Source organism: Rhinolophus sinicus, linkage group LG04, assembly GCF_036562045.2.
Source record: "Rhinolophus sinicus isolate RSC01 linkage group LG04, ASM3656204v1, whole genome shotgun sequence".
Lineage (NCBI taxonomy): Eukaryota > Metazoa > Chordata > Mammalia > Chiroptera > Rhinolophidae > Rhinolophus > Rhinolophus sinicus.
In genome coordinates this window covers 43,712,707-43,737,126 of record NC_133754.1, presented here as the reverse complement: position 1 = coordinate 43,737,126, position 24,420 = coordinate 43,712,707, and the positions used below count along the sequence as shown (strand labels likewise).

The following is a 24,420-nucleotide window of genomic DNA, read 5'->3' as shown; positions in this document are numbered from 1 at the left end:
TACGCAAAGAAGAGTGATCGAGATAGAAGCAAATAAACTCAAAATAAACCTAATGATGAAGGAGGCCCCAAATTTCTTAATTTAAGGCTGGGCCTACTGGTTACCCTATTACTCACTAATGGCTACAGCGGCACCAAACCCCATTCTGTGCTGAATATGGAATAACATTTTAAGTGGAAAAAGTTGATTAGAAGCATGTGAACACTGATTATAGATATGAAAAAGGAAGCTGTTTGCACATTCACAACAGCTTTAACAAAATTTAAAATGACAGTTTAATATTTTAATTTTTTTTCTTCTTTTAGAAACTGCTTGGCAACACAATAAAAATGATTCCAGGACTAATAATGCAAGTTGAGTTTTTGATTCAATTGAAGACAGACTGGATTTTGCACACTTGGTGGAAATTTCAAGAGGCTCATACTGTATTTCAATTTTGCAGGCCTAGCTTTTTTTTTAAAGCACTGCTTGGCTTGAATCTTCAAAGACGTTTTTGAGGATAAAATTGGAATTATTCACATTTTAAGTGCAGGCCACGTGGCACAATTTGGTGAGATAAATCTGTGAGAAATTCCCGAATATGAATCACATATGTGGGGAAGAATCCGGCCCACAGATTTCCTTTAATTAAATGCCTGTCTAATAAAATATTGTCAAATGGCATACAGATGACTGCTAAAGGAGCTGGGGCAATTCACATTAAGTTCTGGAACTCATTAAGTGCATTTCTTCATGCTAAGAAAATTTCTTGCATTTTGATTTTGCCCTGAACAAGCAGCAACAAAATCAACCACAAAAGTGTCTACAATTTACATATTTTGAAATACTATCTAACCAAAGATATTAACGCAAGCAGACCCTGGAGTAGCCCTGCGAGGCTTGAAGATTTGTTTCTATATATGGTTTGTCTTCCATGCAAGGCCTGAAGACATCATTTCATAGAGCAGCCATCACCTGAAGACTGGCGTTCCCTGTTGTGTCAGGAGACTTCTACCCTAGCTATTGTCTTAGAAACATGGGTGGACAGGTCTCGGGAAACCCTTTGGAAATGGGAAAGAAGTCACAGGTCTAGAGCCTCTGAGGCTTATTTTTCACACCCAGCCCCCTCTCAGATCTCTTGCACTCTTCCTTCAACTTTCTGCATATGCACGCCCTTCTTAGGCCACACCGTGAGATTCTGGAGGATAGGTAAAGAAAGACTTGGGGACCAGAGTCTCACAAAAGACAGAGAGAGGAAGGTGGGATGGTGGAGGCTGTAGGCTTGCACCGCCCTCTGCACAGTGAAGCCCCTGTCACCTCAGCCAACTGGCTCTTCCAGGCTCAGAGCATGCTTAGGACCACTTTCCCACCAATGCTGGGAATCTATTACTGCAGGCAAGTTCCTCCAGAGGCAGTTAGTGCGTACTCTCAGCGCTTCAGAATATGCAGCTATTGAACAAACTACACCCCCTCTCTTCTGAGCACCATTAATAATACCAGGCTTGTTGCTTTCATAAATACGGGCCAAGAGGCAGAAATTGAGTTGCTTGGTTGGTACAAAACCAACCGGAGAAAAACTCTATGAGCAACCTAAAAGTGGAAAATCTCAGTATAGAACTGAGTACACCACTGTGAGTCGGTGGCTTTTAACACATTTTAGATAAAATCTTTAAGAAAGAGCAAAACAAAATAGTTCTTGGAGCCTATTTTGCTTTGGAGGTTTACATTTGATGATTTGCATTGTATGCTGGGTAAGTTCATGCCTATCGCTCATTCCTATTTCATTATCAGACTGCCGTATGATTAGAGGTAAAAAGAAAATTCACTTGAACAAATTACATTCACAAATAAACCACAGGATTCCAAATGTGACTCTGCTTAACTCACAGCTGACTAGATTTTTATATAGCAAATCAACATCATTTTCTAAAGTCCAAAACAGAATATGCAGAAACATGTTATAACTGCAAAACCTCCACAATAGAAAAAGCAGTTCTTCCTACCTCGTATGGACTGTAATTGCCTAAAAAGAGTCTACATGATTCCTGGTCTCCACATGACTGTAATTATAATTCCATGCAAGATTCTTTAAAATTAAAATATTGAATCAAAAAGGTCCTATTACATCAAGATGTCACATAGAGTAAAAAGCTGACGTCTAGAGGCCAAGATTCTAGTTTTAGCTTTGTCAGGGAATAGCTGTATGACTACTGGTCGGTCAGAACCAGGTTTCTCCTCCATCAAATGAAGGCTTACGCTAGGTGACCTCTGAGGTCCTTTCTAGTTTTAAAATTCTGTGACTGTTAAATATATAAATCTAAAGCAAGGCATAAATAGACTACTTCAATGAACATCTTTCAAACTATCCAATAATCAATTTGATTCATCAGTCATGCACTGAATCAAATGATTAGGAAGATAAAACAAAAGTTTGTATACCAATGGATTAAGTTTTCAGAATCCATAAAACCCACTTCTCGATATTCATGTGGACAGATAATCACTTGTGAACCACAAGGTCAGTCAATACTTCTATTCGTTATATTCTGCTGCCAAATTCTACTCAGTTTTCCAAACAGGTTTAGCTCTTCCCCCATGACAGTCACATGATGAGTTAAGTAAGGCCACTGGCATGGTGGCAAATCGCTGATGTATCTTTGTTACAGCTCTTTTCAATAATGTTGCAGTTACTTAGGATCTGAAAAATTGATTCTACAATTCATCTTTATATAAAAGTACCAAAGACTGAAAAGTAACAAAGAACGGGCATTAAGAAAAGCATTTCATTTGTGATGCTTTTCTTACTCCACAAGCAAGCCAAAAATTCAGCTAATATTTAAAACGTATTCCACTAGATTCTAAAAGGCAATTGTGTCTGGCTGAGAAGTGACCCTTGGCTACCTAGTGGACCCATTTGGGGAGGGGGGACAAGTCACACCCTATACCAATCAGATAAAAAATTCTAGGGTCAGGGCCCAGGCATCACTAATTTTAACATGTGCAGCTAAGGCTGAGAAACAATGCAAGTTAAACCCAAGCTCTTCTATCTAAAACGCAGGAATGCTGGGCGAAAGGCACTGGCACAGGTGGGCACGATTTTAAAAGAAATCCGACTTCTCACTACTTACGCTTTCTTTCTGCACAGAGAAACATCCACATGTCACTTCCGAAGACACTATTCACAAAAGTATGAACATTAAGAATGTGCATAAAAACCCACCACGGGCAATAACACTGGAAAACGGTCCTTCTCTGTGCTGTGCACAATTCAAAGGCAGGCATTTAATTTGCTAACCTGCTGGTGACAACGAGCGCCTACTGTAAGGTCTCACTTTCTCCTGCATCAAGACTCAATTGCATTTCTGTGTTTCAATAAGAGATTCTGCCAGCCAGAGTTATAGCTTCGTAAAACATAACTAACAATTTGACCCACCAATGCAAACCCAAATCAAACCAGCAATCCCATGTAAATTACAGTTCATGAAGATTTGACACCCTTTATATTACTTTATATGAAGTCTGGAAATAAGAAATAACTCCAAATTCTTCCAATTAAAATATTCATTACTCTTGACTAAGATTTCACCAATGCTTGACCTCAACTAGCAATCAACTTACATTTGGCCTTGACTTTTGTCAATTCCTCACTGTATGAGGCACAGAAAAACAGCCCTCCTTTTAAAGAAGGGGTAAAGTAAAATCAACACCTTTCTAGGATCTCAAAGATATACTTCAGTTCAAACACTCAACCAACAGGAGAGTGATCTGCATACAAAATTGAACATACACAGAAAATTGCCACTTAAATACAGCACTATATGCATGATCCGATTCCTAACAAAGTATTTCTTTCTAGCCTTCAATCAAAAAGATAAACAAGCTCCTGGTAACTTGTCATCATGACTTGCTATTTATCTTGTCCACCTTTTTTTGGAAAGCAAGCCACTGTGTGAAGTTTTGTTTTTCTGGAAGATTTCAGAAGTCAGGCATGCCCTGTCCAAACACGTGCCTGTCCAAAACTTCCTCTAACAAATGTTGATTAAAAATTAACGAGTCACTAGATCAGATAATCTCCACTGAAACCCTGGCCTCCTGACTTCAGCTTCCCAACACTTGAAGACACGCCTTCTAATGTCCTCACTCATCCTCCTCTTGCTCCTCACTGACATACAGGCCACCCAAGGACTTCGTGCTTCTCAGCATGGAAGGAGAACTGAGCACTGCTGGATTACCAAACACGAGGGGTGGGCTCAAAGGGTTCACCATGTCAGAGTCTGAATCGCTAGATTCAGTCCCACTGCTGGTGGAGCCCTCGGTCATTTGCAGGGGTGCCAGCTGGTCCACCAGGCCACTGGCACACACTGACTGCACAATGGGGACCTTGGAGGCGGGACCTACAAGAGGTGTCCCATTAGCCAGCATTCTACCTTCTGAACCAGCCAGGCTGGCCAGTTCTCCCTTCTCATGGCCATCGAGCCTATCCATTGTCTCTGAGGTTGATGCTACTTGGCTAAGGATGAGTGGATTCGTCTCTGACTTATTATATCTACTGGGAAGATTTCGTAAGTATGGCCTTTGTAAGACAGGGGAACAGTTTTCATAATGAGGACTCTGGCTTGGGAGAGGATCTTCTCCCACACTTCTCTCTCGAGGCTCATGTCCATTTTCAGAAACATAGCCTTGAGACCCAGTCCTGTCCCAACTCATACTTGGACTTGAACTTCTGCTACTGGGAGACAATGGAGTGGCCAGGGGACTGTGACTGCCTGAGGCCCTGAACATCTCATCTATCAGAGAGCTATGTCTTGGGAGTCTGGGGCTCCCACTCATATCAAAGGTTATGTCTGCTGAATCATCATCAAGGAATTCTCCGGAAGGAGGACGGGAGGATTTCACAGAGTGAGGGGAAGCCCTGTGCCTAGCTTCTATTTGCCTCTCATCCCTGGAGAGCAGATAAACACCACTGGTCAAATCACCCTCATAATTGTCATTTGTTTGGGACCGTGACTGGGACGCTTGTTCCCTGAGAAGATCGTATTCACTATCTACATCACTGCAGTCAATGAAAGGAATGGAAGTGCTGCTGCCTCGAGCAGCCCGGGATGCTGGACCTGTGCTTGGCTGCGGGGGCTGAGGTTTACTCTGCTGGGTCCTATCCTTAACGACCTCCTCCTCTTCCTCCATTGTCGCCTTGACGGCTCCATCTGCTTTCTTGTTACCCACGGGGCTCTTCTGCAAAGCGGGGCTTTGGTGCGGCCCGCATTCTTCGGTGGAAACTTTCAGTTCCTTTCCTTGCTGGCAGCTCTGGCCACCGGGGGAATCAGCACCTTCTCCAAGTGTAAGGCTGGCACTCTGCTGAGCCTGGGCGGGGGGAGGGCAAGAAAAGGATGAGGGAATTGAAGAGAGAAGGGAGACTGTTACACCAGAGCTGGGAAAAAAGAGAGAGAGACGTCAGAGTCTAATTTAATAATAACATCTCCTCAAGCTTCGAGCAGCTGAAAGGATTGCCAAATAAAGGCTGCCCTCCACAGTGTCAGAACAAGCATTCTGACACAAAGAGGATATGTGTGGTCAGTATCCAGAAAGGTCTTTCCGAGTGTGGAAGCTGACAATGCAGGATCCCCTGCAGCACCACTTAGGCTGTGTCTGCTTTCTAGGACCCATAGACTCTACTTTGGGTTTCCATAGTGTCTATGGAACAAGAGAGCCCCTCTTGGCCACAAGGCTTCCCAAGGAAGTGTGGGCAGGGAGAGGAAGGCAGGAAACGCATCCCGAACCCCCAAAGGCAAGCTGACACGGATTTCAGACAAATGACAAAAAACTTCTTTGTTTCTACTTCTAAGGCTAGAATGAACAGGTTAAGGACTCTTTTTGGATTCACACAATGAAATCTCCCTCATGTTCTTTCCCAACAAAGTTCTTATTCTCTTGTAGAGAAAACTCTGAAAACCCATCCAGAGACCAACTACAGGGAAAATGAGCTCTTGTCACCCTCAGAGCAAGAGTGATAATGTCTCTTGTTGCCAACTGTGGTCACTGCCCTGTAACTCGAGCCCTGGGAACTCACCACTCGGTCCTGTGCCAGTAAAAGGTCCTGACCTTGGCACCGAAGGGGAGCTACACCCATCAGTGGCAAAGCAGGTCCCGATCTCTTCACACAAGTCCACCCATTAACTGGACGATGGGCTCTACTCTCTCTTCTCTACTGGCTCCCATGGGTGGTTCCGCCTCTCAGCTGAGTTGAGGCCAAGGGAACGAGCTTCTCCATGGCAAGAGCGTGGGGGGGGTGGGGGGGGGGTGGGAAGTCAGCTGAAAAAGGACTCACTCCAGGGCCACTGAGCCCAGGCTGTGGGGTGCACAGGGCACAGAGCCTGTGTCTGGTCAAAGTCAGGGTACACAACTAGACTCTCCTCTATAAAACACTCCCAGTGGGGAAGGATGAAGACCTCAAAAGCATACTATGAAACACAGAACGCAGTGGAGGAAGTCTGGTGAAAAAGAGAGCGATAACAGTGTATCACCATTACTGACTTGTTTTGGCACTTCTGAGTTTGGCTCTGCAGGCTGCATAGCAAGGCTTCTGATGGAATGAATCTTGCTGTGTTTCCTGGGAGAAATCACACAAGATGAGAGCTACAGTTAGGTGAGGTTTCTATTTGTGTTTTTAATGAAAAATCACAGCATTAGACACTTCCTTAATAATGAAGGCACCAAAGTAGTTTGTATAAATGTTCCCTGGAAACGGACCCAGTCATCCGTTTAATAACTATTACAGGTTTCAGGGGTTAAACCTTGAAAAAGTTCTCAGCAATTCCGCGGCTCCCATTTGAGGGGTACAGCTGGTTGAGAGCCCAGCCATGGAGCACGATCTAGTGATGAGAAGAGTCACTGGGAGGCAGAAGTTGAGGGGGGCAGCACGTACGCTCTGGATTGCAACCTATGGTCTAACAATATGAAATCAATTCGTGTATTCTCAGTAATGATGTTCTAGATCAGTTCTATAACCGAGGCAATTATCACTAGCCAGGCTGCTCTTTCACAGTGTGAAGTCCAGAGGAGGCTGGCGCCCTGAATGAATTCATAGACTTATAGACTCAACAGGAGAAGGAATTGGCTTTAATGCCAGTAACACCTCCTGTCCTTATCTTTTCCCTTCCTTAGTCTGTCCATCTCCTCCTCCCCAGGAAATAAGCATTAGAAACTGTTCGGTGAAACTGTATAAATATAGAGAAATTATAAATGCCAATGTACATCCAGCTTTCTTCAAAATACTCCAAAGTAATACACAAAAGCTCTGAAGCACCCACATTCTGAATCAGAGAGAGAACCGGGCCACTTCTTATATGATCCTCAAAAGAATCATTGTGGACTATCCAAGAAAATTATGGGGTTTGTTATATCCAGGTAAGCATGCAAATAACCTTCTGAACATTACATTTCTGGGGCGGGGGTGGGGGAAACGACCCCACACCTGCATCAGGAGACATACACACGGATGGTCACAGCAGCAGGTTTGTTTCAGCAAAAGCAAAACAAAACACAAAACAACTTGAATGTTTATCAACAGGGAATCAGACAAATAAAATGTAATACTTTCATAATACCATAAAACAAAATAGGCCTCCAAATCAGGGTAGGGTTTAAAAAGCAAGATACAGAATTATGTACAGTGTGATACCACTTATGCAAATATAAAAAAGCGTATCTCTCAGAGCAATGCTACTTTTTTTTTTTTTTGGATGCATGAAGATGTGCAATAGAAATAACATGAATATGGCAGGTGTTGCCTCTGGGGGGAGGGAAGGAGGGAAATACAAGGCTGGTGGTTAGAGGGGGGTTAGCTACATCTGGAACAATAGCTACAGAGAAGAAGAAAACAACTCCAGGAACCAATATTTAAATTATTTCTTAGTTGTAGGAGTCTGGATGCTTGCTGTATTCTCTGTCCTTTATTGCAATGCTTAAATATATTAAAACGAAAAAAGAAAAAAGCTTTAAAAAAACATGTGCTAAACAGTTCTTAGCCTACCTTCACTCCCCTCTTTACCCTTTGACTTAATCCACCTGGGTTCTCTGCTTCTTGCCTTTCTGGGAGGCAGAGGGCTCTGAGGCTTGCTAACCAGGGGCTGCTTAAGCTTTGGGGCCTGGGGTAGTTACTCAGCTCCTATGAGCTGCAGTGTCTCCACCTTTAAAAAGGGAATGAAACAGCACGGATCTCACGGAGCTGGTGTAAAGGTTCTATGAGTTAATATATGTGGAGAGCTTGGAACAGTGCCTGGCACACAATAAGAGCTATAAGCATTTGCTAATAAACAACAATACTAAACCCTGTTCCTTCTCATCCAAACTTTAATTAAAAAGTTTATAAAAATGCTTTCCATTCAAATCCTCACCAATGAGTGTCTTTACAGGGCTTTATGCCCACTGTAATCTCCTGTTCTTCTTCCCTCCCTGCCCTCTGCTGCCTTCCTCTACTTCCTCATTTGGTTCTCTCAGTCCATTCTTCTCACCTCATCTTACCCGAGTAATGCCCCTGGGCCCTCCAATGTTCCCTCAAACACTAAACTGGCCCAGCTTGACTGTGAAGCAGTAATTCACTAACGCACTGAGCCCGGGTGACAAGATAATTAGCAGTAATTGCACAGTTACCTGGAGAGAATGACCATTCTCACTTTAGACGTAGTGTCCAAGTTTCTCTTACCTTTCAAACTGCACTTTCTTATGTCCTCCTTCTTTCACATAGTCGAGAACCTGCTTCTGGGTCCGACCGCTAAAATGAAGACCACGAGAGGAAAGGGGAGAAGACACCAAGGCATTCTCTTTTAAACACACAATACTCCATCACCTTTCCCTCCTCTCCTAACTGGAGATTTGTGGGTTTTCCCAGCTAGCCAGGAGTAAACACAATCCTAAAAGAAACTGTGTTTTCATGTCCAATCTGTCTCTTGATATTTCCCTTAATGGAATATGTTTAACTAACTGAACCACTTAATATTTCTGTCGTAGGTTATTAAGCAACCACCTTGAGAGTCTGTGTGCTTCGGGAAGGCAGAGATAATTTTGTTCACGGTATATCCCCAAAAGCTAGAAGAGCATTTGACATGCAGTAGACACTCAAATATTTGTTGAAAGAATGAGTGAAAAAGGGATCTGACGATGGGCAGGTCTACGCAGCATTCTATGAAGTTACACCAAATGTTAACAAGACACTTTTGCTTCTACAGAGAAAAGTCCTTTCTGACTTAGAGTCCTGTTAGGAGTTTCCTGGGTCCAGGGAGACTGCGTTGGGCCTAACTGACATTCAAATAGTACACAGTAAGCGTCTGCCAGGAGCTGGCTGGGATGACCGAGCACACAAACCCCACCAGCTCCCGGAGGCCGACTTTCACCTTCTCTCCTCGCTACAGCGCAGCAGCTGCGATGGCGAGCAGCAAAAGGAAAGTCTTGGGGGACATGTTTTCATGGCAAATAAGGAGTTGTGAAGCAGAATCCTTACCTGAACCGAAATGATGACCCTCGACTAAAGAGAACAGGCTTTGGCTTTGGCTTGGGCTCTTCAAAAAGTCTAAAAAAGGCATGATGTTCAACACAGATTTTCCAGAAGGACTTGCAAAAATCCCGACTGGCCATTAAGAATTCCAAGGTATCCTGGTACGAGCTCTACAAAGAGAAAATACTACTTTGATTTTGTTTCCATTACCCACAGACCCTGGGTTGAAAAATGAGAAAAGGGACCGAAAACAAATTTGTCCAATAAAATTTCAATTGTGTATTTTATGATCGCATGACCATAAATTCACACATTTGGTAAAATATAGTTGTTCCTAGTGACAAAATACAGGCGCCATTCAACCATTTTCTTCCCCACATAATTCCTTAGAGGAACTAACAAAAAATAGGGGTACTCAGCAGAAGTCATAACATCTCTTTTGACAGAATTCATAAACAAATTGTGTTTACTTGGCTTACATGTCCTTCTTAAAAAAAGAAAAAAGAAAAAAGAAAAAAACCCAAGTGCTGCAATTCCTTTTTTGCCTTAAGATAACTGAAACAGAAGTCTTCTATTTTCTCCCTCATGTGTCAAGCCAAGTTTAAATATTGGTCTCAAGTCTTTTCTCTATCAAAAATCATGGCTCAAGCCTCCAGGTGGCCCCAGGGACCATACAGGAAATGCATATATTTTTCTGGAGCACTAAAGTATCACTCAAGGCTGAAAAATTCATGTCCGTTGGTTCTGGAAAGGGGATATGGTAATTTTCTATTCCCAGACGGAACGCTTCCAACTGAAGTGGCCATATTATATAAACAAAATTGACCACAATCCTTAACATTCCCAGCAGTTCCAGTTATTTGGGGGGGGGGGGGTATCTCACAGTTCTGGGCAAGTTGTGCTTCAAGCCTTCATTTGTATGTCAGCCTTTCGGAGCTCCAAACACATCTTCCCATAGAAAACAACTTATCATGGGTGTCTGCTGCTGAGGTCGGGCCATAAAAGCCTGTTTAATCCATACTGTAGCTCAACTATAAGAATAGACTGCCACTTCGATCTTTATTTCCAGGAGAAAAGCACTCCCAGGTCTGGCTGGGGACAACAGTGATATTTCTATTATCCATCTCCTTCATTGCCATTTCCGGCAGACGAAGACGCTATTTTTCCTTCTCTGATCTGGTCCCAATGTTAACAACATCTGTGTGTGTGTGTGGTGGGGTTCTGTGGGAAGTGGACCTGGTTAGGTGGTGAGTATGCATTGTCTGAGGTTTGGGGACAACAGCACAGACTCAAGAGTTGGGGACTGCTGCTGCGTGGGCAGGTATGTGCCTGGAATGTGGCCAAATGCTGAATAGGGTCTCGAGGTGGCCCAGAGGCTGGACATGCAGAAACTGCATAGCTCAGGTTGTTTGTTGGGAGGGAGCTGCCTATGTTTGCACAGGTAAGTGACCCTTTGTGGGCACACATCTGTGCTACCTATTCTTTACCCTCTGTCCATGGAGAATGACAGCTGTGAGGTACCAAGCACTTGGATCCGTCTCTCTGTACGGACACTCAGACACAGGAAGCGCTGTCAGCCACAGTTTCAGCAGGTCTCCCCCTCTTTCCTGGGAGCCACTTACATTTGAATCTGGGCGGAGTTTGATGAGAAAGCGCTTCCTCTTGAAGCTCAGCTTCCGCACCTTTGCCCAGTTGAAGGCATTGATCTTCGTGAAACCCTAGGAAGAAAGGGATCAGCCAGAAAGTGCATAATAGGCAACATGGGAGTTGGTTTGCTTTGCTTATGGGGAGCTGAAAGGAGGGCTGGTGTTCGATGGCTCGGGAAGAATGCCTTTTGCTGGAGAATTCACAGGATCTTTGGCTGTGGGATGATGCCTGTTCAGTTCCTGGATCATTATTCCACACTAATTACATGACTCGGTATTCCAACTAAGTCTGCCTCCAGACAGAAAGGAGGAGGGCCAATGGAACGATAAAGAGAAAGATAAGAGAAAAACCATGACAACTACCACAATAATTAGCGACTTTCACTTACAGCCTGTGCCAGGCACTGGCCTAAGGACTTTACAGACCTTATCAGACCTTACACAAAACCCAGCGAGATGGCTTTCTTATCTTCATTTTACAGATGTGGAAACTGCAGTATGGATAGGTTTGCAACTGGCCACTATTACACAGTGAATGCGGCAGAATGAGACTGCCAAGCATGTGCCTTAACCAGCAGCTGCTGTTCATATTCACAGGTTAGCAATCACCCCTTCGTCCACACTGGTTTGGCTCCCATGTCTACCAGGCTCCTGAAATACAAGCAGGACGGGGAGAGGAGGGCCCGACTTTCCTGTGTCTTCCAGGCCAGGAAACACTCCGGAAAGGACTCGCACACCCTCATCTTTGACAGCCAGGTGGCAGAGAAACAGTGGGGGGTTGTCCGACACCACCTCCTGCCTGTCCTGTCATCTCAACTGAAAACAGAATTCCCCTTGAGCCTATTTGAATACCAGGACCATTTATTTAAATTGGTGAGAGTGGATCAATTAGGAACTGACAAGAAGATTAACTCCAAGATACAGCCTTTGTACATGATTAAATTATCGGGCAATTCTCAATCTGTAGTGTATCAAAAACAATCAAACCAAATTAATTCAATTGTGAGGCACTTTCGCCCGCCATGATGTTTAGAAACATTTAAGTGTATTGATTTTGATTTTTGGTAATACTGAAAACTGGACTTGGTTTGCTGTCGTTTCTCTCATCCGGTACTCCTAGATTATTATTTCTGCAGGTCAAAATCTGTTAGGAGGAGTCACCTCCTCACATACCACACTGTCGCAACAAGTCACTCCCTGCGATCCCATATGAAACCCAACTTGAACTCCTCTTTAGGTACGGGGGTCGGTGATAATTAGTGTCCGTCACAAACATCTGATGCAGGAGCAGAGAATCATGGGCTATTTTGGTAAAATAAGAAGGGGGAAATGTAACCAAACCTGCCCGATCTCAGAAAAGTTTTAGGTCATGCACACATTCATGCCTTCAAAACTGGGTGTGATCTGACCCTATTTCATGAGAACAGCAAATGCTTTCTCCATACCTAGTTGAAACAAAAGCATAGATTACCCACTTTTATTTATTAATAAAAGAAAAGCCTTAAGAAAATTTGGGGGGGGAGGGTGAGTATCTTCATTATCTTGATTTCATTGATGTTTCACAGGAGATACATACATACATATATACCGGGGGTGCCAAAAATATGTATACACGTTTTAAGAGATGTTATTTATGCTCAAGCAGTAGTTCGCCATAATCAGAAGTGTCTGGACGCTGATGGTAACCACTTTGAGCACCTCTTGTAATTGCAGAAGTCAAACGTGACTTGTTTTCATGTTTTGTTAGTGGTATATATTGAGTATTACAATTTTAACAGTTTTCCTTTCTTAAAATGTTACATTTTTTGGGCACCCTCTGTATATATATGAACTTATCAAAAGGCACTTTAGATATGTGCATTTTATTATATATCCATAATAAGTCAATGAAGTTCTTAAGGAAAAGAGAACCATCAATGAATAAAACAGTACAATAGCCGTGTGATCAACAGAGAACACATTTCAGAGCACAGAAATCGTTATGTCCTTAAGTAAAACACAGGTAGGATGCAAGTGGAGTGTGTATTTTCTGCAGTATGTGGACATGGTTTTGGTAAATTTATGAAACTGCTATATCTTCTGAGTGCATATTATACTTTTCTTTTTAAGTTAGGTAAATCTGAAATCAGAAATAAGCTGACATAGGTAAAACCCAAATTAGGTTTTTTAAAAAAAAATCCAAATCAGGTTTAAAGAAAAGGATTACGTGAATATTACACACAGGTGTGAAAAAGGTTATTTAAGGGTCTAAAATTTTGTTCCCATTACATTATGTTCTAAGCATAGGTTCACAGAGATAAACAGATTTCTGTGATCCTACAAAGTGAATAACTGCAAACCAATCTATAATGGTGGGTTCCCCAACCAGAGGAAGGGCAAATGAAATAGAATCTGGAAGTTGAGTGCCTGGAAAGACACAGAAACCATGAGATGAGGTTAGTTTTTCCCTGTTCACCTGAAAATAACTATCAGAGTTCTTAGCTGGGACCACCCAACATCGAATCAGGGTTGAAGGGCCAACTCTTATCTTTCCATCACCAAGGGAACTGAGCTATGTTCTAAATGCTCTTACCTGAAACACTAGAATTCCTGTGTTCGCAACAGCCAGGTTGATCTTAGTACCTTCCCTGTCCTTAGCTGGGTGCAACCGGATCCCATACATCTCCAGCCTACGGGCAATCTCCAGGAGTTGGAAATCCGATTCTGCTGGTGTTTGTCCACTGACAAAACAAAAATTAAAGAGAAAGGCCAGGAGATTTGAATTCCCTGTGTCTATTAATTTGAGATTAAGCAGCTTCTCTTGGGAAATAAAAAGGCATTTCATCACAAACAATGGGGCTACCCGATCAGATGACACCCAACCTCTCATTCATTATAACCCAAAGTCGAGCAGCTAGAACAAAAGCTCTATTGCTTGTGTAATACAAAACCCTAAAAGTCTATCTCAAACTTGGCTAGTTTTTTTGAATCTCAAAGAGTTTCCTTTAAGGTCATACAAAAGCAAAACACCACTGTGTTAAAACAAGTTTTTAGTCACTTACACTAGACCTAACACTTTCAAACAAAGTTCACTGCACCACTCTTTCATATTATTACCAGGGCTCAAGTGCCTTCCTTAAAACAACAATAACAAAAACAAATGGCACAGAGAATCCTTTGAAAATGATTCACTGACCAAAACGGAGATGGTAGAAAGGGTCTAGATTTTCACAATATTCTTACTTGGTCCCTAGTTTATCATGTCACTTTTCCAATTTCCTATTAATTGGTCTTATACTTTCCCTTTCATTGCAAAGCATGGGATGTCCTAAAATTCCAGTGTTATTCTGGTTTTACAGTAAGGCAAGCAGGGGGCCTAGAGCTCTGGTCCTGAGTGGGCAACGGGCATTTCTGAGAGTCCAGGATGGGTACCAATGCCCTGTGAGCCTCTGTGCTCTTTGCCCTCACCCTTTGCATATTTCTTCCAATAGGTATCTTTGTGTGTGTGCACCCATTATGTTGGAAGGACAGCTCAAAGGAAACAGCTCAAAGGAAACAGGAAGCAATGAATGAGACTTACATGTGGTTATGGTGAAATTCCACAATTTTGTCTTCTAGTGCATCTTGCTGAGGTATGTACTTATTTTTTGCTAAGTGCTCTCTGTCCGATGCTTCATCAAAATCCCCAATCTCGGCTACAAGGAGATAGAGAAAGAAAAACCAGCCACATATGATTAATACTGCACAATCTGTTACATTCCCAGCAGACCCAGCTAGCAAATGGGAAGCTAGCGGACAGCATAAGGCAAATCCAGCTGGTGAGTTTCACGAGGGCTCGATGTCAGAAGACGTGGATGTGAGGACACATTTAATAACTGTGCCAACATAAGATGATGGTTTCCACTCTTTCTCATTTCTAACAGTTGGAAAGAAAACTTCAAAACCATCCATCGTTTGCCATCCATGTTCCTGGCTTGTTTCTTTCCTCCCCACCCAACTAAGGGTCACGTCTGTTCTATGCAGGAATTCTAGACATGTGGTTTATGGCCCATGACTTTGCATAAAGCCCCTAAATTTCAGAACTTTACAAAATCAACTTGTGAAACTTATATGTAATAATGATTACTGCAAATCCCAAATGGTTTGTCAAGTAGAGAAAAGATGACTATACATTGGTGTAAAGACACAGAATCTAATTTGGGTGAAAACATTAACATTATTAAATTTCTTATAGTCCTATTGTCAGAAAGGACTGGTCAAATTGCAAGTTCTTATAAAGTTTCCATCTGCAAGACACAGGATGCATACTTTTTATATGTAACCTCAACATCGTCCCCAAATTGCTATAATCTGGAAATGTAGAGGATAGAACTTTAAAATACTAATTGTACCTTACAAACAACAGCACCAACTCAATTTGTACCAGTTTAAGACCTCTGAAACAGCATGCCTTCTTCTTTGTATTATATAGTCTTATATAACAAGCTTAATAAAAAGTAGTCTAATGACCAAAGCCCAGCTGTTGCTATGAAACCTCCCTTTCATTCTGTCATGTGAAGCAGCTCGTCACACTTTAGCCAATGCCCCTCAAGTAATCCTGCAGGAGATGGCCTCTATGTTGCCATAAATCTCACCCACTGAGAATATTTGCTCTGCACAAAACAGTGCCAACGCACCTGGTACCAGCTGGGCCACTGGAAGAATCAACCACTCACTTCCTGCCGCTGTGACAGATCAATAACACTCTTTCCTAATTGACTTTTCGGGACTAATTTCTTCCTCTCTAAATAGAGCAAAACTGCCACCCTCCATCACAGAAAACAGTGCAGAAGTGGGGGACTTTGTGCATATTGTCATCCTCACTGGTTGCCTTGACGATGGCGGCACTGACTTTTCTGCAATTCCTTCTAGCTGGCCTCAAGGAAGTATAGTTCATTCTCGTTATTCCCAGTATTATGTTCTATGAAGTCCGCGTGAACACTGAATTAACAAATACTACTAAATCATTGCTCCTAGGGGAAATACAGGGTGAGGGCCCTGCAAGAGTCTTGAAATAAAATTTTTATCCACTGCCCTTGTTTTATGTGTGTTTCTGTTGAAAGACATCATATTTTATATTCACTACTGATTTGTTAACTTTGCACTTGTGGCCAGCGGCACGATCCCTCACGCCTGAACAAAGCTTATCTAACACACACATTTGTTTTCTCCTTAATACACATCATAGCCTTCTTGCACTTAGGAACACTAGGCAGCAATTCAACACTACACTTGGGGACCATTTTAAACAGGAGAATCACAAACAAAAAGCACCAAAAAAATGCAAAAAGTGGGGCACTAAATAGACCGCAAAAAGCACACTTGTTTACAGTATATGAGAGCTGAAACAGGAAGGCAGAACGTTGCCTTGCTCAACCTCAGGGGGGAATGTGTGTGCGCAGTGACTCAAAATTTTCACTGTCTTGTGTATGTCTGCAAATGACATGAAAGCACCACAAGTATTGATTTGGGGATTAAAAATAAATTTTACATAGTTGGCGAATTTGCAAATACAGAATCTGAATTATGAAGACTAACTTGCATATGGGGAACTCACCTAAATCCTAAATTTCTTGTGAGTTTTAAGCTTAGGCTTCTTAACTCATACGGAATTTATAACACACTCCTTTCCATAATTCAATATAATAAAAGAGTTAAGAATTCCAGTTTATCCTTTGGCATCAGGGTTAATACACCTGTTTTTGTTTGTTTGTTCCTGAGTCACTTGCCTTTTCTGGCTCACCTAAAATGCAATGCAATTTATGACTATGGAATTCATTTTCTCCCCATGTGTTCTCGTCTTTGAAATATGGAAATAGGCTCCTCCTTATGTTTGGAAAATTTGAAAACTGACAAATATTCAAGACATGACTTAATATTTCAAAATATTTTTATGCCAAGATGTCACATTAGCTTATGCATAAACTAAATTCCATAGCAGTCTACTCACAGCAAAAAATGGGACCACCAACAACTACCTAAAACTTGTGATTTTACTAAATGGAATCTCATGAGGATATGCTCGGACAAACCTATTTTGCTATACATAATCGTCAGAGTGGAGAGACACACAACCCGAAAATGTAGGCCTGCCACACTTCCAAGTGACCCAAGAGGAATTTTAACATCAGGACTATCTAGTGATTGATTCTTCATTAGCTTCTCCTTCTTAATTGATTCATAACAAATTAAAGAAAATTAAAAGTTAGACATATTACGGGGTATATAAGGCCAGTGACAGTGGAGCAAATGAAAAAAATATAGATGGTCTGAAAGACAACTCCATGAATTCAAATAAAAAGGAGGAAAATTTTTAAAAATTCAGACTGTGCATAGATACACGAGGTGAACATATAGTTCATTCAAGGTAATCTTCCGTCAGCATTAATATAGCTTCTGCAAAAAGGAAATGAGTTGATCTCTCATACCTTACGGATAATGTAAATAATTATCAATAATTTAAGTCAACACACTATTCAGAGGATTCTGTGAAATTCCTCCTTCCATGACGGAGTGCATGGGATGCATAAAAATGCAGAAAAGGGCTTTTAGAAATATCAGAAGATTATGAAAAAAATGGTGCATCTCAACATTGAACACCAAATAGGATGCAAATAGAAATACTTTTGAACTCATCTATGTCATTTTCTCTGGAGAACTCAAGATTCGCGGGGGATTTTGAGCCCGCTGTTGGTGTCTGGGGAAGAGAGGCCCCTCAGACGGAGCAGATGGAGTGCCAGTGAACCTCTACCTCCCATCTGTGTGAGTGAGATCTACTATGTGAACAGACTTCACAAAGGGAGACACATAGGAGGAAAGAGGCACATGACCACATGGCATCAGGAATATTCGAATAAAGTAAGTTTCTCTTCAGCTTACAAAAAAGACCAGGATCATAAACATTTTATGAAGTTACTATTCTAATGAGGAAGTGTCATTTTAAAATGTCCCATCGTTTGGAAAGGGGGAGTTGCACGTGAGCGAGGGTAAAGAAAGGAAAATATGTTTACTGAACACCTAACATGTATTGGGTATGTATGCTATCATTTAATTTTCAGTCTTATGAAAAAGATTTCATTATTTTCATGTTCCAAAAGAAATAGAGGGTGTGTATGTGTGTGGGATGGGTGAGGGGGTTAGTAATAGTCCAGAGTCATCAATCATCTAATAGAAATCAGGTCTGCCCGATTCAAAGCCCTTTTCTCTCCATAATCATTATATGAAGAGAGAAGACCAAACACAGAAAAGGCAAAAGTTACGTCATTTTCTGTGCCAAAGCTTCCTCATTTGTAAATGGGGATAATACCAGTGCTGCTCTCATAGAGTTGTTATGAGAATTAAATGACGTACTATACACTATGCTGGAGCATAGCAAGGTTTAAAAAAGGATACCTATTATTTTTTTCTCACATCATTTTTTTCAAATTGATAAGAACACATCTACCTGCTAAGTCTGGTAGATATACAGTAATACCCACATACAAAAAGAAAAAGATCAGCGTGGTTTATCGAAGCATCTCATCATATTAGGCTAAGGTAGTTTGTTGACTGCTAGGAGCGATTCTTCCTTTAAACCTTTGGAAATCCTGTTAACTGGGCAGTTGTCCAAATGGGATGGGGCTAATTATATGGGACTACTTTGTATACAATGGAAATTTTAGAATGATAGCACAATATATTTGTTTTAATACTAGTGCTTTTATAGGTTGACCTTGTTCTATATCCATAATTATCTTCCCGAAACATAATGTGTATATTCCATTTCAAGTAACTTCTGCTTTGGCCGAGAGGGGAAAAAATGTGCAGGTTGTCAGTAAGCCTTGGAATGAGCACAGTCTAATTTATCCTTGGTCTAAATTAAGAAAGCTAAAATATTTCATTTCAAACGTCACTAGGATTCAGTCCAGCTTCATGTGTTCTGAACGCGAGACAGCAGAATACAAGAAGTGGAACCTTTGACAGTTTTATGTCTTACAGCTAATGTGCCATATTCAGTGATGAATATTAAATCCAAGAATAGGACGGAACAAGTTTAGTCTACTTGGCCACCATCCCTCTAAGCTTCTCCTTTGAGACAACTGAGATATCAACAATGGCAGTAGTTCCGGAAAACGGTAGACAAACACCAGAACACAGAATTCCTGTGTCAATGTTTTGCGGATACGCATATTAAGTGAAATCAGGAGTACTGTTTTCCACCCATAAGCTTTCATGCTAATAGCGAAAGAACATAAAGGCATCATTATTGTTTTCAGTGGATGTGATTTTCTTTCCAGTCAGTCAGATCATTGTGTTATTTCCAACATGATTTCTAAAGGAAACCAACAGAACTTACATTGCACAATGTGTGAGATCAAGAGAGCAGCGCTGGTGTCATTACACGTCAGCCTGCCCTGAGCCAGGTCCTGCTTCACCTGCAGAGCAAACAGGTACCTGCAAACACAGAGAGAGAGATGGGCGTCATAGACAGAGACGGCTGACGTGCAAAGAGGGCCGGGAAGGTCAGCATCTATGTTGGCCTCGCTCCTGTCAACCAGTCCACACCGTGAGGAACTAAAAAACTATATAAACCAAGGAAAAGAAAGCCCGCAAGGCTGCAATGAATTCCTGGTGTCACTGACTGTGATGTACGTACGCATGCCTCCCTAAAAGGACCAGGAGACATGTGCTGTAATCCTTCCCCACAAGGGGTAATACGTGTCATTTCAAATGGAGAGACACAGCGACAAAAACATAAGACTATAACTTACCACGCTATATATTTTGGCAGGGTAGAGCAAACTTTTTTTTAGTATAGTTGACACAGACCAGTAAAATATACTAAAAAATGGCTTTATGGCCCAGACAAAAACAATAGTTTACTATGGTTCGTAAGAGCTTTGCCAACAGAATCGGAAAGACAAGTGACTTTCACTTAGCTACGTTAAGCCTCAGCTTCCAGATGTGTAAAAATAAACTTATTTTAAAATTCTTTTCTTTATATTGTAGGATAAAGCAAGTAAACACTTTTGGTGAAAGAGAAAAGAGGTATTTATAAATCAAAGAAATGAAGTAAAAACAGTGTGATTTTAAAATTGATTTGAAAATATCAATAAGAACTCATACATTTTTACATAGATATTTACTAGTTTTGCCCACTGCCTAGAAGCAGTGTCACCACAGAAGCGACCCTTAGCAACCAGATTCTGTTTCTCACACAATTATCTACTGGAAGGATACAAAGGTGGGTTCTGGGAGAAATAGTAGATTCCAGATGTGGGGTAGGGAAAGGCGCAAAGTAAGCCTAGAATATCTCTAGTTATGCCCCAAAGCAGGGCAGCTCTCAAAAATAAATGCATTGTATCAAGATGGTGAGAGATACATCTTGAAGGGGCATCCACTGGCCAAAGTGGCAACAAGTATGATTAAAGTGAATTGAAACACATGGAATTAATGAAAATTCAAGGGTTCGTATAACAATACTCAAAAAAGAGAAAACTGGAAAAACTGTATCATGAACTTCAGGAGGCTACTAAAGCAATTCTTTATTTAAACATTTGTGATCTGAGGAAAAAAAAAAGTGGGCATGTCATCTGCCTCTCCAGTACGAAGGGTATTTCAGGATATACAGATAGTCCAAGCAGATAAGCCAGAAGAATGCCAACTAGTAACGTATCAGGAATAATAGAATTAAAAGATCTTCATTCTACAACCTCTAAAGAAATTATTGACTTTGGACTTTGGCAAGGATTGTTAATCGGTGTAAAAACCATTTAGGATATTGGACATTTGTAATGGGATTTTACTTCATAATGGGAGAATGAGACTGTAACCCCCCTAATGATCAATCTTAGCATCACTAATGAATAGGAAGCACACATCACTTATGATGGATTCTAGCCCCAAATGTTTAACTTGTATCCATCAAGTCTTTAGAACTAACTTCTAGTTCTCAGGAAATACAGAGGATTGATGAATAAGCCATATGGCACCTTGAGGAAGAGAGCAGACAAATTCAGGAGGTAGGATATTTTGTAGCACAACTGGTCCAGTTTCTCTACCAAGATGGTATCATCAGGAAAATAAAGAGGGAGGGACTCTGCTAAATTAAAAGAGGCCCAAAGGACATAACAACCAGATGCAATATGTGGTCCTACAGTGAATTTCATTTTAGAATCAGCAAATATAAATGACATTTGGGGGACAAATGGGAAAATGTGAATATGGCCAGGATATTAGATGAGATGAAAAGTACCTATATGAAAAGGTTGGACAATTAAGTTCGCGAACTTTCCACTGTGTGTGCGATCACACAGTGGAAAGTTCAAGAACTTAATTGTCTGATCTTTTCATATGTGTATAGGGAAAAAAAATCAGAAAAGGCTGTCACACTGATGTGCTAACAATTATAATCTCTGGGCAACAGGAATATAGTATTTTTATCTTCTTAGTCTTGTCTGTCTATCTATTCTGACTTTCTATACTGCATATTTGCTACTTTTGTAATAATGAAAGGTTATTTTTAATGTTAAAAAGGGGGCTTTCACAAGATTAACCAGAGGTTCCCGTAAGAATTAAATGAGATAATACATGGAAAGCACAGTGACTAGAATAAAAACATTCAATAAATGTCAGCAATTTTTTTAATAAAAGAAAAACTAATCCCCTTTAAATCATTTAGAAAGTTCCCTTATTAAGAACTGAAAAACAGGGGCAATTCTCTAACCATTAAAAAAAAACAACCCACAGAAAACCCCCAAAACTAAAACAAAACACCCGCAGATCTACCAGTTGACAACAGCTGATCTTTATCCAACGCCCCTAATGTTTATTTGTGTTCTCGTGTCCTCTCTCTGTCTCTATCTCTCTTTCTCATCAAAGGGAAGAAAAGTAGAGGCTATAAAATAACTGAAACATCAACACATAAGCTTATAAGGGAAGAGGAAGTATAAGCCATCTTTCTGCATTAGGCAGTAGTCACTGTCTTTTGCCTCCAACACTTCTTAAAGCTACAGGCTTTAATTCTTATCTATGTGGTTAATTTAAAAATAAGTAGGAGGGCTTTGTGTTTTAGAAAAATTACACTCTGAATATTTTTTACTATTTAGAATGGTATTTTTACCAGTTCAGACATGGGGTCCCGTGTCCACAGGGATGGGTTCATGCTCAGAGTCTGACAAGCTTTGGGGACCTTTGGTGACAGTCTCACACGGGTTACAAGACAGCACCAGGTTCTGAAAGCTCACACATTTAGTTAGAGGGCAAATGCCATGTTGAAGACTGCGGAAGAACTTGTCACGCAGTAATCATGCGGACTCTTCCTGTTCTAAGGTTCTTGTAATGCGAGAAATACCTTCCTGCCTTCTTAATGACAGCTGGAAGCCCAGTGCTCTGGCCGCAGTGCTAACTTTAGGGATTCAGCAACATCTTTCGTCCTATAAGCTGAAGCAATTCAATAAAATTCACAAGAGCTAAAGGCTAAGTTGTACTCAGCGGGCACTAAATAAAATTAAAACAGTAAACATGGTGAAAACACAAAGCACTCAAGAAGGAATCGATTCTCCTTGGCAGAAGGGTGCCCGAAAGGAGGGACACGATGACAGGAGCAGGGCTTATCAGAAGAGACTGCGAGAGCTGCAAATCACACCAATCGGATGCCGTTCTTTACAGGTGTCTATTTTATTTCACTTGGGAGCCTGGCTCTTCCTTTTCTTAGTCCGTGTTATGTGCACTTTCTCTGCCAGCCTCAGGAAACACACTTCAGCAGGCCATGCACAGCAGCATGTTCCAGCAGGGGCTCCCCACCTATAATCACGCAGCCAAGTAGAAACTGGATGGATCTGATTGAAGATGGGACGGCCAGAGAGAAATGTCTTGAAACTCGTCAGCACAAGAAAAGGGACTCACAGCTCTGCGACAAGAAAGCCTGGTGACTGCCTTGCCAAAGAGCCTTCCTTCGCTTCTTCAACCTGCGTCTGAGTCAGTGCTTTTCTCCCTCTAAACACTGTTAATAGCGGTCCATCAAAAGTGCAGTTCAATACATAGACAGGAATTCCGCTTCTTGTTTAATGGGCAGGTGTAATTTAATCTTCCATCTATATAAATGGGAAGCTGAAAGCTATTCCTGGAGGCCCAAAGAATTAACTACAGGGCTAGAGTCTCTTACAGTCGGCTGCACTGCAGGCCTGTTTCTTTCACGCTCTTGTCCACACGTCCCTCACCTAAGTAGTGTCCACGCAGACTCCTCCCAACTCCTCCTGCTGTCACCATCTGCAGAGGAAAGTGCCTGGAATCTCGATGGTCACATCATCCAATGTTTGCTCACACAGGCATTTGAGAGTGTGGGGCTCACACATTGCATCTGGGAGGTCCCCCTCACGTTAAACCTTGTGATAAAGAGGAAAGCGATGGGGAGCTTCTAAATTTCCTATCAGTTTTATTCAACCTTGAGCCAAAAGAATTCTCTCTTCAAAACAAATTTTTAACATGTCAGTTAACACTGGGAGCCAGAAAACAAATACAACAACACCCCAAACCTGTTGCATCCAGCTGAGCTTGTGTAACGTGAGGGATTTATCAAGATCGGACAGAGCAGCTGGCAATATACCAGGCACACTTTGCTTGAGGATCACAAGTTGTATGGAATTTTGTAACAAGGACCAGAATGGTAGAAAACTACAGACCTCTCGAGACAATGAGTCACAAAAACTGAAAAGGTGCAACAGTCACTGCAAAGTAGAATAGGGAGAAAAAAATGGGGAGAAAAACAAACGAAAAAAAGGATTTCTGCCGCCAACTTCCTAAGCACGATAGAGACCCAGTGAGACTCAGGAGGAAAAAGCACACTGTTGTTCAACAGCTGGACTTGCCTTTAGAATTATTTCAATATCCTGAGCTTGGAACAACGCTTGTTCCCACAACAGGAAGACCAGCCCTAGAAAGCAGACACAGTAGCCGTAGTAACCACCTGAAAACTCTACTGTCGTCGGCCCCTCCATCTCGTGCTGTGGCGTGAAGCAGTGCCAGCTGCCTCTCCTCTACAGTAAGCGTCTGGCCAACTGTACACAGTTCCCAGAAGGCTGATGGCTTCTGCAGTGCCTGGCCGTCTCTCACTGCTTCATCAATTTGAGGATTGTACGTGGAAACAAAAAGCCACGGGAAGAGCCTTTGCCTTCTTTCTCCCTGGGACTCCAGTTGCATACCCAGTGTCCTTCCTGACACGCCCATGTGATGTCTAGGAAGCATCTCAAATGCAGCCTTGCAGAAGCAAACTCTTGACTTTCTCCCCCTCCCCAATCCTCTCCTGCC

The 24,420-nt window shown here is 41.7% G+C and overlaps 1 protein-coding gene across 2 annotated transcripts in view; it reads right to left on the bottom strand.

The window, feature by feature from the left end:
• Window positions 1-24,420, bottom strand: part of FARP1 (FERM, ARH/RhoGEF and pleckstrin domain protein 1) — a 218,521-nt gene that overhangs the window by 51,702 nt on the left and 142,399 nt on the right. For both annotated transcript variants that reach the window (XM_074329441.1, XM_074329442.1), the window contains exons 5-12: window positions 19,469-19,566; window positions 14,675-14,789; window positions 13,688-13,835; window positions 11,092-11,187; window positions 9,476-9,639; window positions 8,681-8,749; window positions 6,511-6,586; window positions 5,091-5,340 (exon numbers count right to left, since the gene is read on the bottom strand). In XM_074329441.1, coding sequence (XP_074185542.1) covers window positions 5,091-5,340; window positions 6,511-6,586; window positions 8,681-8,749; window positions 9,476-9,639; window positions 11,092-11,187; window positions 13,688-13,835; window positions 14,675-14,789; window positions 19,469-19,566 — 1,016 coding nt within the window. The remainder of the gene's footprint in view (window positions 1-5,090; window positions 5,341-6,510; window positions 6,587-8,680; window positions 8,750-9,475; window positions 9,640-11,091; window positions 11,188-13,687; window positions 13,836-14,674; window positions 14,790-19,468; window positions 19,567-24,420) is intronic.